At 50.4% G+C, this 14,853-nt stretch overlaps 1 protein-coding gene across 1 annotated transcript in view; it reads left to right on the forward strand.

Annotated features, from left to right (window-relative positions):
* The window catches only part of DYNC2H1 (dynein cytoplasmic 2 heavy chain 1), a 367,402-nt gene that overhangs the window by 102,017 nt on the left and 250,532 nt on the right, over positions 1-14,853 (forward strand). The window contains exon 56 of the mRNA XM_029911951.1: positions 8,056-8,169. Coding sequence (XP_029767811.1) covers positions 8,056-8,169 — 114 coding nt within the window. The remainder of the gene's footprint in view (positions 1-8,055; positions 8,170-14,853) is intronic.

Here is a 14,853-nt window from a genome sequence, read left to right on the forward strand (position 1 = left end):
CGCTCTCCAGTTTTCTTTGTCCCCCCCTTCGCCCCCCCCCCCATCCCTCTTCAGGGACCCTTCTCACAAGCATCTCCTTACACAGGAGGTTTTTGGGCTCCTCTCTATGGGGGCCATAGAGGAGGTTCCCCCAGAGTTAAGGGGCAGGGGGTTTTACTCCCGCTACTTCCTGATCCCCAAAGCAAAAGGGGGTCTGCGACCCATTTTAGACTTACGCGGACTCAACAAATTCATAATAAAGTTGAAGTTCCGCATGGTCTCCTTGGGCACCATCATCCCTTCTCTGGATCCTGGAGACTGGTACGCCGCCCTCGACATGAAGGACGCATATTTTCATATAGCAATCTACCCCCCTCACAGGCGCTTCCTTCGATTTGTGGTAAACAATGTGCACTACCAATTTGCCGTCCTTCCCTTCGGATTGTCCGTGGCTCCGAGAGTGTTCACCAAATGTATGGCTGTCGTGGCCGCATACCTTCGTCGACAAAGGATACAGGTGTTCCCGTATCTAGACAACTGGCTGGTGCGCGGCCGCACCAGGGAGCAAGTTCAGGCGCACGTCCAGATAATACTACAAACATTCCACGAGTTAGGTATTCTACTCAACAAAGAAAAGTCCACTCTGGAGCCAACCCAGAGAATAGAGTTTATCGGGGCAGTTTTAGACTCGCCCGAGCTCTTCTGCCAGACACTCGGTTCCACACCATCGCAAACATCATCCACGGACTCCAGGTCTTCCCAATTACCACAGTAAGGACGTGCCTCGGCCTGTTGGGACACATGGCCTCTTGCACTTACGTAACCAGGCATGCCAGGCTTCTGCTTCGCCCACTTCAGGCCTGGGTATCGTCGGTGTACCGTCCTTATCGGGACAACCTAAACATGGTGGTCGCGGTTCCGACCTCGGTCTTGACCTCCCTCACCTGGTGGCTGGATCACAAGGCGCTTTGCGCAGGAGTGCCGTTTCACGCCCCACAACCCTCCCTGCACCTGGTCATGGACCCTTCATCTCTAGGGTGGGGCACTCACCTCGGGGAGCACCATATCCAGGGCCTGTGGACCGCATCCCAACTAGCTCTGCACATCAATGTTCGAGAGCTGATGGTGGTGCGCCTAGCATGTCAGGCATTTCTCGGTCTCCTACATGGCCGTTGCGTGTCAGTCCTCACAGACAACACCACGGCCATGTTCTACATCAACAAGCAAGGAGGAGCCCGGTCGTCTCTCCTATGCCAAGAGGCCATTCGCCTGTGGGAGTTCTGCATTGCCCACTCGATACATCTCATGGCATCGTTCCTCCCTGGAGTCCAGAACACTCTAGCGGACCGTCTCAGCAGATCCTTCCAGACGCACGAGTGGTCGATTCGCCCGGATATCATCCATTCCATCTTCCAGAGGTGGGGATTTCCCCAGGTCGACCTGTTCGCCTCACGAGCCAACAGGAAGTGCCACATGTTCTGCTCCCTCCAAGGACGATCTCCGGGCTCCCTGTCGGACGCTTTCCTCCTATCATGGAGAGACCAGCTGTTCTACGCTTTCCCTCCATTCCCACTGGTCCACAGGGTGCTGCTCAAGCTATGCGGAGACAAGGCACGTATGATTCTAGTCGCTCCAGCTTGGCCAAGACAGCACTGGTACACCACGCTTCTGGAGCTATCGGTACAAACTCCGATCACGCTTCCCTTGTGCCCAGACTTGATCTCTCAGGACCACGGCCGACTCTGTCACCCCGACCTGCAATCGCTCCACCTTACAGCGTGGATGCTCCATGGCTGAATCGGACAGAGCTACGATGCTCACATCCCGTGCAACAGATTCTGCTGGGAAGTAGAAAGCCCTCTACAAGGACCACTTACTTAGCCAAGTGGAAACGGTTCTCCTGTTGGTGCGAGCAGCGGGCCACGCCCCCCTTGCAGGCATCTATTCCTCTTATACTCGAATATCTCCTATCCCTGAAACAGCAGGGCTTGGCGATATCTTCAGTCAGGGTTCACCTGGCTGCTATATCAGCGTTCCACCCAGGAGAACACGCTTCCTCGGTCTTCTCTAACCCGATGGTCGTCAGATTTCTCAAGGGCTTAGACCGGCTATACCCACAGCAACGCCAACCCGTTCCGGCGTGGGATCTTAACCTGGTTCTCTCCAAGCTCACAGGGCCCCCGTTTGAGCCATTGGCTACCTGCTCACTCCTTTACCTATCTTGGAAGACAGCCTTCCTTGTAGCTATCACTTCAGCAAGGCGTGTTTCTGAACTCAGGGCGCCCACTCTGAGCCTCCGTACACAGTCTTCCACAAAGACAAGGTGCAGCTTCGCCCCCACCCTGCCTTTCTTCCCAAGGTAGTATCAGCTTTTCATGTGAACCAGGATATATTTCTCCCGGTCTTCCATCCTAAGCCGCACGCCACCCGTCAAGACCAACGCATGCACTCCTTGGATGTACGCAGGGCCCTGGCTTTCTATATTGAGCGTACAAAACCGTTTAGAAAGACGACGCAACTCTTCATTGCAGTGGCCGACCGGATGAAAGCCTTACCGGTCTCCTCGCAACGTCTCTCCTCTTGGATCACGTCCTGCATTCGTGCTTGCTACGACCTGGCCGGTGCCCCGAAGCCGCTCCTCACCGCCCACTCCACGAGGGCCCAAGCCTCCTCGACTGCCTTCCTGGCTCAAGTCCCGATCCAGGACATTTGTAGAGCTGCAGTTTGGTCATCGGTCCACACCTTCGCCGCTCACTATGCGCTTGTACAGCAGTCCAGAGACGATGCTGCATTCGGATCAGCGGTTTTGTACACAGTGATGTCTCACTCCGACCCCACCGCCCAGGTAAGGCTTGGTAGTCACCTAATTGGAATCAATATGAGCAAGCACTCGAAGAAGAAAAAACGGTTACTCACCTTTGTAACTGTTGTTCTTCGAGATGTGTTGCTCATATCCATTCCAAACCCGCCCCCCTTCCCCACTGTCGGAGTAGCCGGCAAGAAGGAACTGAGGGGGCGCTGGGTCGGCTGGGGTATATATCCAGCGCCATGAAGGCGCCACTCCAGGGGGCTCCACAGCCGACTCACCGGGTGTTGCTAGGGTAGAAAATTTCTCCGACGATCGTGCACGCAGCGCGCGCACACCTAATTGGAATGGATATGAGCAACACATCTCGAAGAACAACAGTTACAAAGGTGAGTAACCGTTTTTTTCCTGATATTTCTGATTTTAAGTAGACAACCTTATTTCTTTAGACCACTCTTTGAACCACTAGCCCTTGGCTCTGAGGTAGTCTCTCTCTCCCTTTTTTTTTTTTTGAGAAGCCATTTTCTTTAGTGACACTTCCCTAGTTAAATGCAAGGTTTCCAATTTCTGTGGAAAGTGGATATTAGTATTTGATATACATGTGATTCTGAAGATCATAAACAGAAGGTAAGCCATAATGGGGTGATCCTACTCTGAGAGGCATCAGAGGGAGTTTTGTCATTGATTTCAATGAGAGCAGATCAAGCACAAATAACACTTCCAACTGTAAATGAAGTCTAAGAGAACAGATTTCCTATGTATAGCAGATCAGGTGGCTGCAGCCTCAAAATATTTGGCTTGCGGTGTCATACAGCTACATACATTATGTTTATCCTATAGAATCTGTGAAACCATGAAGATTTGAGGGAATTTTTATCAAGTCTTTTAAGTATTCTGTATCTATTTGGTGTAGATGTACTTGAATGTTAGCCAGGATGATGGATTACCTAGGTGTGTTGGCTCCCTGTAGCAAAGGTAATTTTTACCCAGTATTCCCCAGGGCAGCTGGAAGATGTTGAAAGCCAGAAGAGATTTGAAAGTCCTTGGCTGTTACCCTATCCATAAATCCCCTTGTATGCTTGTAGGGCATAGAATCATAGGACTGGCAGGGACCTCGCGAGGGCTTCTAGTCCAGTCTCCCCTGCACTCAAGGCAGGAGTAAATATTATCTAGACCATCTGTGACGGGTTGGATCACAGAAACCCCTTTGGGAGCTGCCACCCGATGTGCCAAGACTACTTCTACCCCTGCCTTCCCTGCCAGCTCGGGACCCCAGCACCCTGTCTTGCTGAGCCAGACACTCCCGTCTGCTCCAACAAAGACCCAGGGTCTGAATTACTTGCCCCAAAAGCTGCAGGTTTACCTGAAAGCAGCTAACAGAAGTGTGCTTGTCTTTAACACTCAGATGTCCAACTCCCAATGGGGGTCTAAACCCAGATAAATCTGTTTTACCCTGTATAAAGCTTATACAGGGTAAACTCATAAATTGTTCGCCCTCTATAACACTGATAGAGAGATATGCACAGTTGTTTGCTCCCCCAGGTATTAATACATATTCTGAGTTAATCAATAAGTAAAAAGTGATTTTATTAAATACAGAAAGTAGGATTTAAGTGGTTCCAAGTAGTAACAGATAGAACGAAGTAAGTCACCAACCAAAATAAAATAAAATGCGCAAATCTATGTCTAATCAAACTGAATACAGATAATCTCACCCTTAGAGATGCTTCAGTAAGTTTTTTCTCAGACTGGACACCTTTCAGGTCTGGGCACAATACTTTCCCCTGGTACAGCTCTTGTTCCAGCTCAGGTGGTAGCTAGGGGATTCTTCATGATGCCTCCTCTCCTCTTTGTTCTGTTCCACCCCTTTATATATCTTTTGCATAAGGCGGGAATCCTTTGTCCCTCTGGGTTTCCACCCCCCCCCACTGGAAAAGCATCAGGTTAAAGATGGATTCCAGTTCATGTGACATGATCACATGTCACTGTAAGACCCCAAGCCTTCATTCCTCCCAGCCTGTCTCACAGGAAGGCTTGCCTGCAAACAGAACAATCCAGTCAATTTTCCTGGTTGATGGGAGCCATTAAGATTCCAAACCACCATTAATGGCCCACACTTTGCATAATTACAATAGGCCCTCAGAGTTATATTTCATATTTCTAGTTTCAGATACAAGAGTGATACCTTTATACAAATAGGATGACCACGCTCAGTAGATTATAAGCTTTGTAATGATACCTTACAAGAGACCTTTTGCATGAAGCATATTCCAGTTACATTGTATTCACTCATTATCAATTTTTTATAAAATCATATAGACTGCAACGTCACACCATCCCTGACAAGTATTTGTCTAACCTGATCTCAAAAATGTTCAATGATGGAGAATCCACAACCTCCCTATGCAATTTATTCCAGTGCTTAACTACCCTTACAGGAAGTTTTTCCTAATGTCCAGCCTAAACTGCCCTTGCTGCAATTTAAGCCCATTGCTACTGGTCCTATCCTCAGATTTTTCTCACCCCTCCTTGTAACAACCTTTATGTACTTGAAAACTTTTATCATGCCCCCCCCCCCCCCCCCACAGTCTTCTCTTCTCCAGACTAATCAAACCCAATTTTTTCAATCTTCCCTCAGAGATCATGTTTTCTAGATCTTTAATCATTTTTGTTGCTCTTCTCTGGACTTTCTCCAGTTTGTCCACCTCTTTCCTGAAATGTGGCACCCAGAACTGGACACAATTCTCCAGTTGAGGCCTAATCAGCATGGAGTAAGCAAAAGAATTACTTCTTGTGTCTTGTTTACAACACTCCTGCTAATACATCCCAGAATGATGTTTGGTATTACTGTGTAAGGCTAAAATAGGAGTTGGAACAAAAGCAGTGAAACATGGTATGCTCAGTAGTATCAAAGGTGTGCTAACAGGACTGACAGTTCTGAGGTTAACATCCTGTAAGAAGCACTACAGAAGCATTAAGTCCCTCTGATATTTAAAGAAAAACTTGAAAAGGAACCAGTTTAGTTGGTGTAGAGGGCTCTAATGTATGCTCACAAGATGCCAATGATGTTCTCTCTGAACAGTGATTTTGACGTGCGACTGAGGTTATGACTTCTTTTTTTAATTACTTGTGATATATTCACATTTGCATTGCATAAAATGCCTGACCTAGTCTTGGATGACTTAATGCTATATCATTATAATGTAGTGACCTATCTGTAAATGCTTTCAGGTTAAATGCTATAATGGACAAATCTCATCCTTCATTTCTGCTGCTTATACACAGCCACTGTTTTCTGCTATCACTTCAGCTCAGAGTACAACTGCCTCACTTCTTGGAATCGTATCCTGTCACTTCATATATCAACTTTGCTTCACTTAATGCTCATGAATTTGTCTTTTCAATCATCATCATAACTGGAGATATAAACATCTGTGTTCACAATCCACATGAACCTCTGACCTTTCATTTCTTATGCCTCCTTGTTTACCTCTGTCTCATCAAAGTGATCTCTTCCTTTGTGGATGTATCCTTCACTACTTGTTCCCTAGTTGGGTGTCCACACTCTTTGGCTTTCCACCTCTTTCTCTGTGCAGCATAGGGTAGATTATTCTTCCGTGGAGTTCCCAGAATTTTGAACAGTTTCTTTATGTTCAATTTACCCTAACTCTTTCAGATCACTACTTGTTCCCCTTTCCTTTTCTTGACCTATGTCCTGTTCTCCATGCTCAGTCTTCCACCCCAAAATGTGGCCTGCATATTAACCCATGCTATCACATTTATTGTTGCTACTTGTGGGGTGCATGTATTATACATTATTGGCCTGATTTTCAAAGGTGCTAAGCACTGTCAGCTCCCATTAACTTCAATGACAGTTGTGTGTGCTCAATATCTCTAGGCTATGTTGTTGTTGTTTGTTGTTATTATTATTGAGTAGTAGTAGTATTACTGTAATGCCTAGGAGCCCTACTCATGCATCAGGACCCCATTGTTCTAGGCTCTGCACTAACACAGAACAAAAAGACAGTCAGTGTCCCAAAGAGTTTATAGTCTAAGCATGAGATGAAAGACAACAGGTGGATATCAATAGACAGTCGAGGGAATTCAAGGAAACAGTGAGGCAGTATTGGTCAGCATGTTAAGCAGTGGTCACAGCACAAGCTATCTAACCATTGTAAATATTTTTAATAGACATCATAGAAAATAAAAGTTTTAAGGAGGGATTTGAAGGAAGATAATGAGGTAGATTTGCAGATGTTTATGGGAAGCTCCACCCAAGCACGGGGGGCAGTATGGGAGAAAACACAAAGGTGCTTGTTTGAAATTGAACAAGTGGGTGAAAGAGGCTGGCATCATGGACTGATTGGAGGCGGGAATCAACATCTCAATTGTGAATGGAAGATGACTGGTAGGGTGGAGATGTGTCATGGTGGACTTTGAAAGTGAAGACAAGCAGTTTATGTTTGATTTGATAGAGAAGTCAGAGCCAGTGGAGGGATGCAAAGACAGAAGTGGTGTGGTCAAAGCAGCAGATTATGAAAATCATCTTTGCAGCAACATTCTGAATGAACATGAGCAGGGCAAGATTGAATTTGTCAAGGCTAGAGAAAAGGATGTTGCAGTAATTGAGATGCAAGATGATGAGAGCATGGATGAGAGTTTTAGTTCTTTGGATGGATGGGAAAGGCCTTATCCTAGAGATTTTATGCAGAAAGAATTGGCAAGATTTAGACATAGCCTGGATGTGAGGAGCTAGAGACAGGTCCAAATTGAACATGATGTCCAGGTTAGAATATACACTTCCTTAATTTAGTCATATCTATTTATTTATATGTCCTCCACAACCATAGTATCTGAGCGCTTCTCAAATGTTTTAAAATAAACATAACAATAATAATCTCTCTCTTTTTTCCTTACCAGCCTGTTGAAGAAGTATTTGTATTAGCTTACAAAGGCTCCAATTCCAGCAAGTGTTCCTATTTTCAGGAAAGCAGTTAAGTTCATGCTTAAGTCCCATTGAGGTCAATGATACTTAAACATGTTTAAAGTTAAACATGCTTAAGTGCCTTCCTGAATCACGGCTATAAACAGTAATTCAGTGTCAAGTCTTTTTTAGTACTTTAGTATGAACAATACTATACCAATTAAAATGTATTTTAAAATTAAAATGAAGATTTAAAGAAACGTGAGAATCAAAAGTATGATAATACCACATAATTAAGTTTGGAAAATAAAGTGGGTTCCCTCATGAATAATTTCTCTTCTAACAGGATGCCAGTGAGCAAAAGACAGAGATGGAAAAAATTAAACACAAGATAGCAGAAGAAGTTGTAAAAATTGAAGAAAGAAAAAGGAAAATTGAAGATGAACTAAAAGAGGTTCAGGTGAGAACTGATAAGGAAAATGAATAGATAAAACTGATCTTATTTGACTTGCAGTTTGATCTGCAAGATTTGGAAAAAAAAATCACCATGGGCTTTCTTATTTATTTTCTCTCAATGATTTATATTAAAAAATATGTTCAGGGTACTCTAATTGCCAGCTCTGACAATCAGTCTGGGATTTGGGACTCAAGCTGTTTTATTTTCTGTCTATCACAATGAAGATTTCTCAGGCCAAAGCATGCCCTCAGTTGCTGCCCTTGTACTAACCTACTGCTTTAAGTGGGTTTGGAGAAGTATTTATTGCTCCCTTTATGGCTCTGTGCATGGGGGCTGCAATTGTGGCTGGTACTTACCCTCGGCTGCAGTATGAAGAGAAGGCTTTTTGTGGCCCATCACTCCCATATACCTACACAAAGACAGGCTTAATTTGACCCATGGTGTATAGATCTTCCTTAATAAGATTTATTATGTATTCTTTATAAATCTGAAGCATCCAACAGCAAAAGGAATAAAAAATATGAGTAAAATGTTTCAGTTTTAATAGCTGTACAATATTTTTGGATGATTGTGCTGAATAAAAATTAAGAGAATGTCAGGATTATAATGTACAGTGTAACCTGAAAATAAATTCTTGCCATAGGTAAATACCTGCGTACTTCACCTGTTTTAAATTAAACTTTGAGAAGTTAATACAAATTTAAAAGATAAGTTGGATGTAATGAGGAAAATAAAATTCTAAAGGTGAAACATAAAGCCAGGTTCTGTGAAAACTGAGAGGACATAAATGTTCTGTTGTCTCCTGTTTATAAAACAGTTATTCTTCGAGTGATTGCTAATGTGTATTCCACAATAGGTGTGCGTGCTCGCCACGTGCACCGGTGCCAGAAGTTTTTCCCCTAGCAGTACCCGTAGGGGGAGCGCCCCCGCAACCCCTGGAGTGGCGCCTGCCTGGCGCAGTATAAGGGGAGCTGCGCGCTCCCCCCACCCTCAGTTCCTTCTTGCCGCCAGTGAAGGTGTGTCCGAACTGCTCTGCTCCAGCTTTGCTGTAGCTCGTCCCCAGAACTGTTCATTTGTTTAGTACCTCTAGTTAGTTAGTGTAGTTAGTTTAGTTAGTCAGTGAGCCCGGGCCGGGGCATGCCCCGAGCCCCGGGATTTAAGTCGTGCGGTTCTTGTTGGTGTTCTGTGCCAAGAAGCGACTGTTTGCGCTGCTTGGGAGAAACCCATATCAGCGAGAGGTGCAAGATTTGCAAATCGTTTAAGCCTTGGACCAAAAGAGAAAGGGACAATAGGCTCCGAGCCATTCTGATGGAGTCGGCGCTGACCCCGACCCCGGCACGCTGCTCCGAGCCGGTACCGGGCACCGCGGTGATGGTACGTGGCGATCCTCCAGTGCCATCGACCAGTCGGCACCGCTCCCCGTCCACGGGGCACACCAAGAGGGCCAAGAAGACTCCCTCTTCGCAGCAGCACTGAGGGAAGTCTGGGACAGAGGCTAGGCCCATGTCAGGCAATCCTCGATCCCCACTGGGCCCTAGGCCTCCGACTCACGTAGAGCGGAGTAGCCCGGCCCCTTCAGAACAGGCCTCTCCGGATGTCCGGATGCTGTCCACGCCTAAAGCCCTCCAGGAGGCCCACCACGTCTTGTCCATGCCGGTGCCCAGAGCGCTGCCTATGCCGGCCCCATGCTCTAGAGGCAAGCCTCTGCTGGGATCTCCACAGTCGCCCCCGGCTCGGTACTGGTCTTGGTCGAGGGAACGTTCCCGATGCCGATCACCGCCCAGCATTTGCTCGGGGCAGAGTCCACGTGGATCGCCCTCAACGCCGATCAGACTCTTGGGCTGGGTTCCGTCCGGCCAGGACTCATGGCACGGGTCCTACTCAGAGAGCGGACATCGACGGGACCGCGGTGGACGTTGTCGTCGGTCCTCATTCCAGAGAGGGTACCGCAGTCGGTCATGGCACAGTCGTTGATGCCGTTCCCACTTGGGCTCTTGTTCCAAGTCTCCGCCAAGGCACCGCAGCCCCAGGCGTTGATCGCCGTCGCCTCGTCGTTGCGTGTCCGCCCATCGAGGCCATTCGCGGTGCTGCTATTACCATCAGTACCGGTCCTCCACGTTGAGATTGCGGTCCCGTGACCGTCGCAGATGCCGGCACCACCGCTCCTCCCAGTCGAGAGATAGCAGTGGGCAGCCGGCCCCGCTGGTTCCACAGCAGGTGCAGTGGCACCGAGCATCGTGGCCGGCCCAGTGGTACCAGTGGGCACCGTGGCCTCCAGCGCAGCCCCCGATGAGAGCTCGCTTGGTGGCCGGAGCTTCGGAAGCACTGTCGGCCTCCCTCTCCAGACCCCTGACAAAGGAGTCGGTGGGACACTCGTCCTCAGTACCACACCCGGAGTCCGGATCCTCCGGTGCCGGCTGACACCCAAAGCACTGCACTTGTCTCTTTGCCCCACCCGGAGGAGGCGATTGTGGCCCCACCTCCCTCCATCCCGCAGGAGGACTTCAGGGCCCACCAAGAGCTCTTAAAGAGGGTGGCAGCAAGCCTCCACCTCCAGGCAGAGGAGATGGAGGAGCCCTCGGACTCCCTGTTCAACGTGTTGTCCCCATCGGCACCGGGTACGGTGGTCTTGCTGCCCCATGAAGTGGTGGCTAAAATTTCAAATGCCCTGTGGCAAACACCGGCCTCGTTGGCCCCTCTATCAAAAAAGGCAGAACGCAAGTACTTTGTACCCACTGAAGGGCATGAGTACCTATATACCCGCCCAACTCCCTGGTGATCGAGTCGGTCAACCACAGGGAACGACAGGGTAAGCCAGCCCCAATCCCAAAGAACAAAGACTCTCAGAAACTGGACTCTTTTGGAAGAAAAAATTATTCATCTTCGAGCTTCCAGTTACGAGTGGCAAACCATCAGGCCCTCTTGGGTCGGTACGAATTTAATCTGTGGGGCTCCCTGCCTAAATTTGAGGTCTCCCTCCAGGAGTGCGATAAGGAGTTCAGGGCGCTGGTGGAGGAAGGGGCAACGGCAGCTCGGGCTTCCCTGCAGGCTGCCTCGGATGCTGTGGACACGGCCGCATGTTCAATGGCCTCCGTGGTGTCCATGAGATGGGCATCATGGCTCCTGCTCTCCGGGCTCTCCAGCGAGGCGCAATCTTCCATGCAGGATCTCCCGTTTCTGTTCGCAGAGGAAACAGATACAAGGCTGCATGGCATGAAGGACTCCCGCACGACCCTCCAGACCCTCGGTCTCTATGTCCCGGCTCCGGCAAAACCTAAGTTCAAGCCGCAGCAGACTCCGACGCCAGCCGCCCTCCCGAAGTACGAGGCCGCCCATAAGAAGCAACAGGACTATAAGAGACGCCCTCACAGGCAGTCTCGGCCTGCCCCCTAGCCTGGACCCTCCAAAGGCAAGCAGGCGGGGAAAAGGTGATTTTGATGGGGCGCCCGGGGGCAACACGCCAGTTCTCATCAGGGATCCAACCCCAATAAAGCTTCCCTTCTCCAACCGGTTGTGTGCTTTCCTTCCGGAATGGTCTTGGCTCACTTCGGACCGATGGGTCCTCAACACCATCTCCTGGGGTTACACCCTCCAGTTTACCTCCTCCCCGCGCAACCACCCGCCGCCCCCGTCCCTCCTGCTCGAGCAGGAGGTGGGGCGGCTCCTAGGACTAGGAGCGATAGAGGTGGTGCCTGAGGAATTCATGGGCAAGGAGTACTACTCCTGTTATTTCCTTATCCCGAAGGCCAAAGGGGGGTCTCAGGCCCATACTGGACCTATGGGGTCTGAACCAGCACATGGTGAAGCTCAAGTTCCGCATGGTCTCCCTGGCCTCCGTCATCCCCTCCCTGGATCCTGGGGACTGGCACGCTGCCCTCGATCTACAGGACGCGTACTTCCACATCCACATATTCGAGGGGCACAGGTGCTTCCTCCGTTTTGTGGTGGGACAGAATCATTACCAATTTACGGTCCTCCTGTTTGGGCTGTCCACTGCCCCCAGAGTGTTTACAAAATGCATGTCGGTAATAGCGGCCTACCTCAAATGATGGGGGATACAGATTTTTCCCTATCTGGTCGATTGGCTTGTCAAGGGCACCTCCCGGTCGCAGGTGGTCGCTCCTCCTGTCCACGTGCACCTCCTTGGGCCTATTGGTAAACAACACCAAGTCCACATTAGTCCAGGTCCAATGCATAGAGTTTATCGGAGCGCTCCTGGACGCAGTGTCGGCCAGGGCCTCCCTCCCGCCAGACAGGTTCAAGACCCTGAAAGGTCTCATCGACTTGGTCACAAGGTTCCTGGTGACAACAGCCAGGGTTTGCCTGCAGCTCCTGGGTCATATGTCGGCGTGCACGTACGTAGTCTGTCACGCCAGACTCAGGATGAGGTCCCTCCAGCTCTGGTTGGCCTAGAATTTCTTCCAGGCCACGGACAGGATGGACGCTGTGATTACCTCCCTGCGATGGTGGTCCACCCCGAACAGCATGCTCCAAAGGGTCCCGTTCAGGGAGAGGGCCCCGTCGCTGGAGCTGGTGTCCGATGCGTCAGACCTGGGTTGGGGGGCCCATGTGGGGAGCTTTCAGACCCAAGGCCTGTTGTCGGCTCAGGATCTGACCATACACATAAATGTCAAGGAGCTCAGAGTGGTGCGACAGGCCTGTATGGCCTTCCACTCGCATCTGGAGGGCAAGGTAGTCAGGGTCCTCACGGACAACACGGCCTCGATGTTCTATATCAACAGGCAAGGCGGGGCCCGCTCCTCTGCCCTCTGCCTCGAAGCCCTCAGGCTGTGGGACTTCTGTATAGCCCACGACATCCACCTGAAGGCCTTCCACTTACTGGGCGCCCGCAACGAGAGGGCGGATCGCTTGAGCAGGGACTTCTCCTCGCAACATGAGTGGTCCCTCCACCTGGAAGTGGCCCATCGGCTCTTCCGAAGGTGGGGAACTCCCCAGGTGGACCTATTCGCAACTCGGCAGAACCAGCGATGCCCCCGGTTCTGCTCCGGGGGGGCCTGGGGAGGGGCGCTATCTCCAATGCCTTTCTCCTGTCCTGGTCTCTACGCCTTCCCCCCGTTCCCTCTAATCAGCAGGGTCCTGGAGAAGATAAAGTCAGACAAGGCCCGAGTCCTCCTGATTGCCCCAGCGTGGCCCAGGCAGTATTGGTATGGGACCCTCACGGGCCTGGCAATAGCTCTGCCGTTGCCACTCCGCCCGGACCTGCTCTCACAGGACCAGGGCCGCCTCCTCCATCCCAACCTAGCGGCTCTTCACCTTACGGCGTGGCTGCTCAATGGTTAGGTGGAGAGGAAAGAACGTGCTCAGAACAAGTTCAGCGCGTCCTCCTTGAAAGTAGATGGCCCTCCACTCGCCACGCTTATTTGGCGAAGTGGTCCCGGTTTTCTAGGTGGGCGGCAGAGCAGGGTGTCTCCCCGGTGACCGCCCCGATCCATCTTATCCTTGATTACCTCCTCCACGTGAGGGCCCAGGGCCTGGCACCCTCGTCCATCAAGGTGCACCTGGCAGCCATATCGGCCTTCCATCTGCCGGAGCAAGGGCACACGGTGTTGTCCCATGCTATGACTGGCCGGTTCCTTAAGGGTCTAGACCGTCTTTTCCTGTATTCTAGACCCCTGGTTCCACAGTGGGCCCTAAACCTGGTGTTGGCTCGTCTCACGGGGCCCCCGTTTGAACCACTGGCTACGTGCTCCTGGTCTCACCTCTCGTGGAAGGTGGACTTCCTGGTTGCTATCACGTCGGCCAGGCAAGTCTCGGAGCTCAGGGCCCTGACCTCCGAACTGCCGTACATGGTCTTTCATAAGGACAAGGTCCAGCTCCGCCCACACCCCGCTTTCCTCCCGAAGGTGGTCTCCGCCTACCACATGGGTCAGGACATTTTTCTACTGGTCCTCTGCCCTAAGCCTCACGCATCCAGTGAGGAATGCCACCTCCACACGCTCGATGTGCGGCAGGCTCTGGCTTTCTACCTTGAGCGGACTAAGCCGTTCAATAAGTCCTTGCAACTATTTGTTGCCTCGGCTGAGCACGCGAGGGGCAAGCTGATTTCCACTCAGGGGCTTTCCAATTGGATCACTTTTTCAATGCGTTCCTATTATGAGCTGGCGGGTGTTCCGCCGCCACCCATTGTGAGGGCACACTCGACCCGGGCACAGGCCTCGTCGGCTGCCTTCGGGGCCCACGTCCCCATCCAGGACATTTGTAGGGCCGCCACGTGGTCGTCGGTTCACACATTCACCTCGCACTCTGCGATCGTCTCCCAAACCAGGGATGACGCCGGGTTCGGCAGGGCTGTCCTCCGTCCTGGGAACTTGTGAACTCCTACCCACCTCCAACAGATATATTGGAATCACCTATTGTGGAATATACATGAGCAGTCACTCGAAGAAGAAAAAACAGTTACCTTTTCCGTAACTGGTGTTCTTCGAGATGTGTTGCTCATGTCTATTCCACATCCCACCCTCCTTCCCCTCTGTCAGAGTTGTCTGGCAAGAAGGAACTGAGGATGGGGGGAGCGCACAGCTCCCCTTATACTGCACCAGGCAGGCGCCACTCCAGGGGTCCTTCTGGCACCAGTGCACATGGCGAGCACACACACCTATTGTGGAATAGACATGAGCAAAACATCTCGAAGAACACCATTTACAGAAAAGGTAATTTTTTTTTTTT

This window comes from Terrapene carolina, unplaced genomic scaffold, assembly GCF_002925995.2.
Source record: "Terrapene carolina triunguis isolate 2854851 unplaced genomic scaffold, T_m_triunguis-2.0 Scaffold138, whole genome shotgun sequence".
Classification (NCBI taxonomy): domain Eukaryota; kingdom Metazoa; phylum Chordata; order Testudines; family Emydidae; genus Terrapene; species Terrapene triunguis.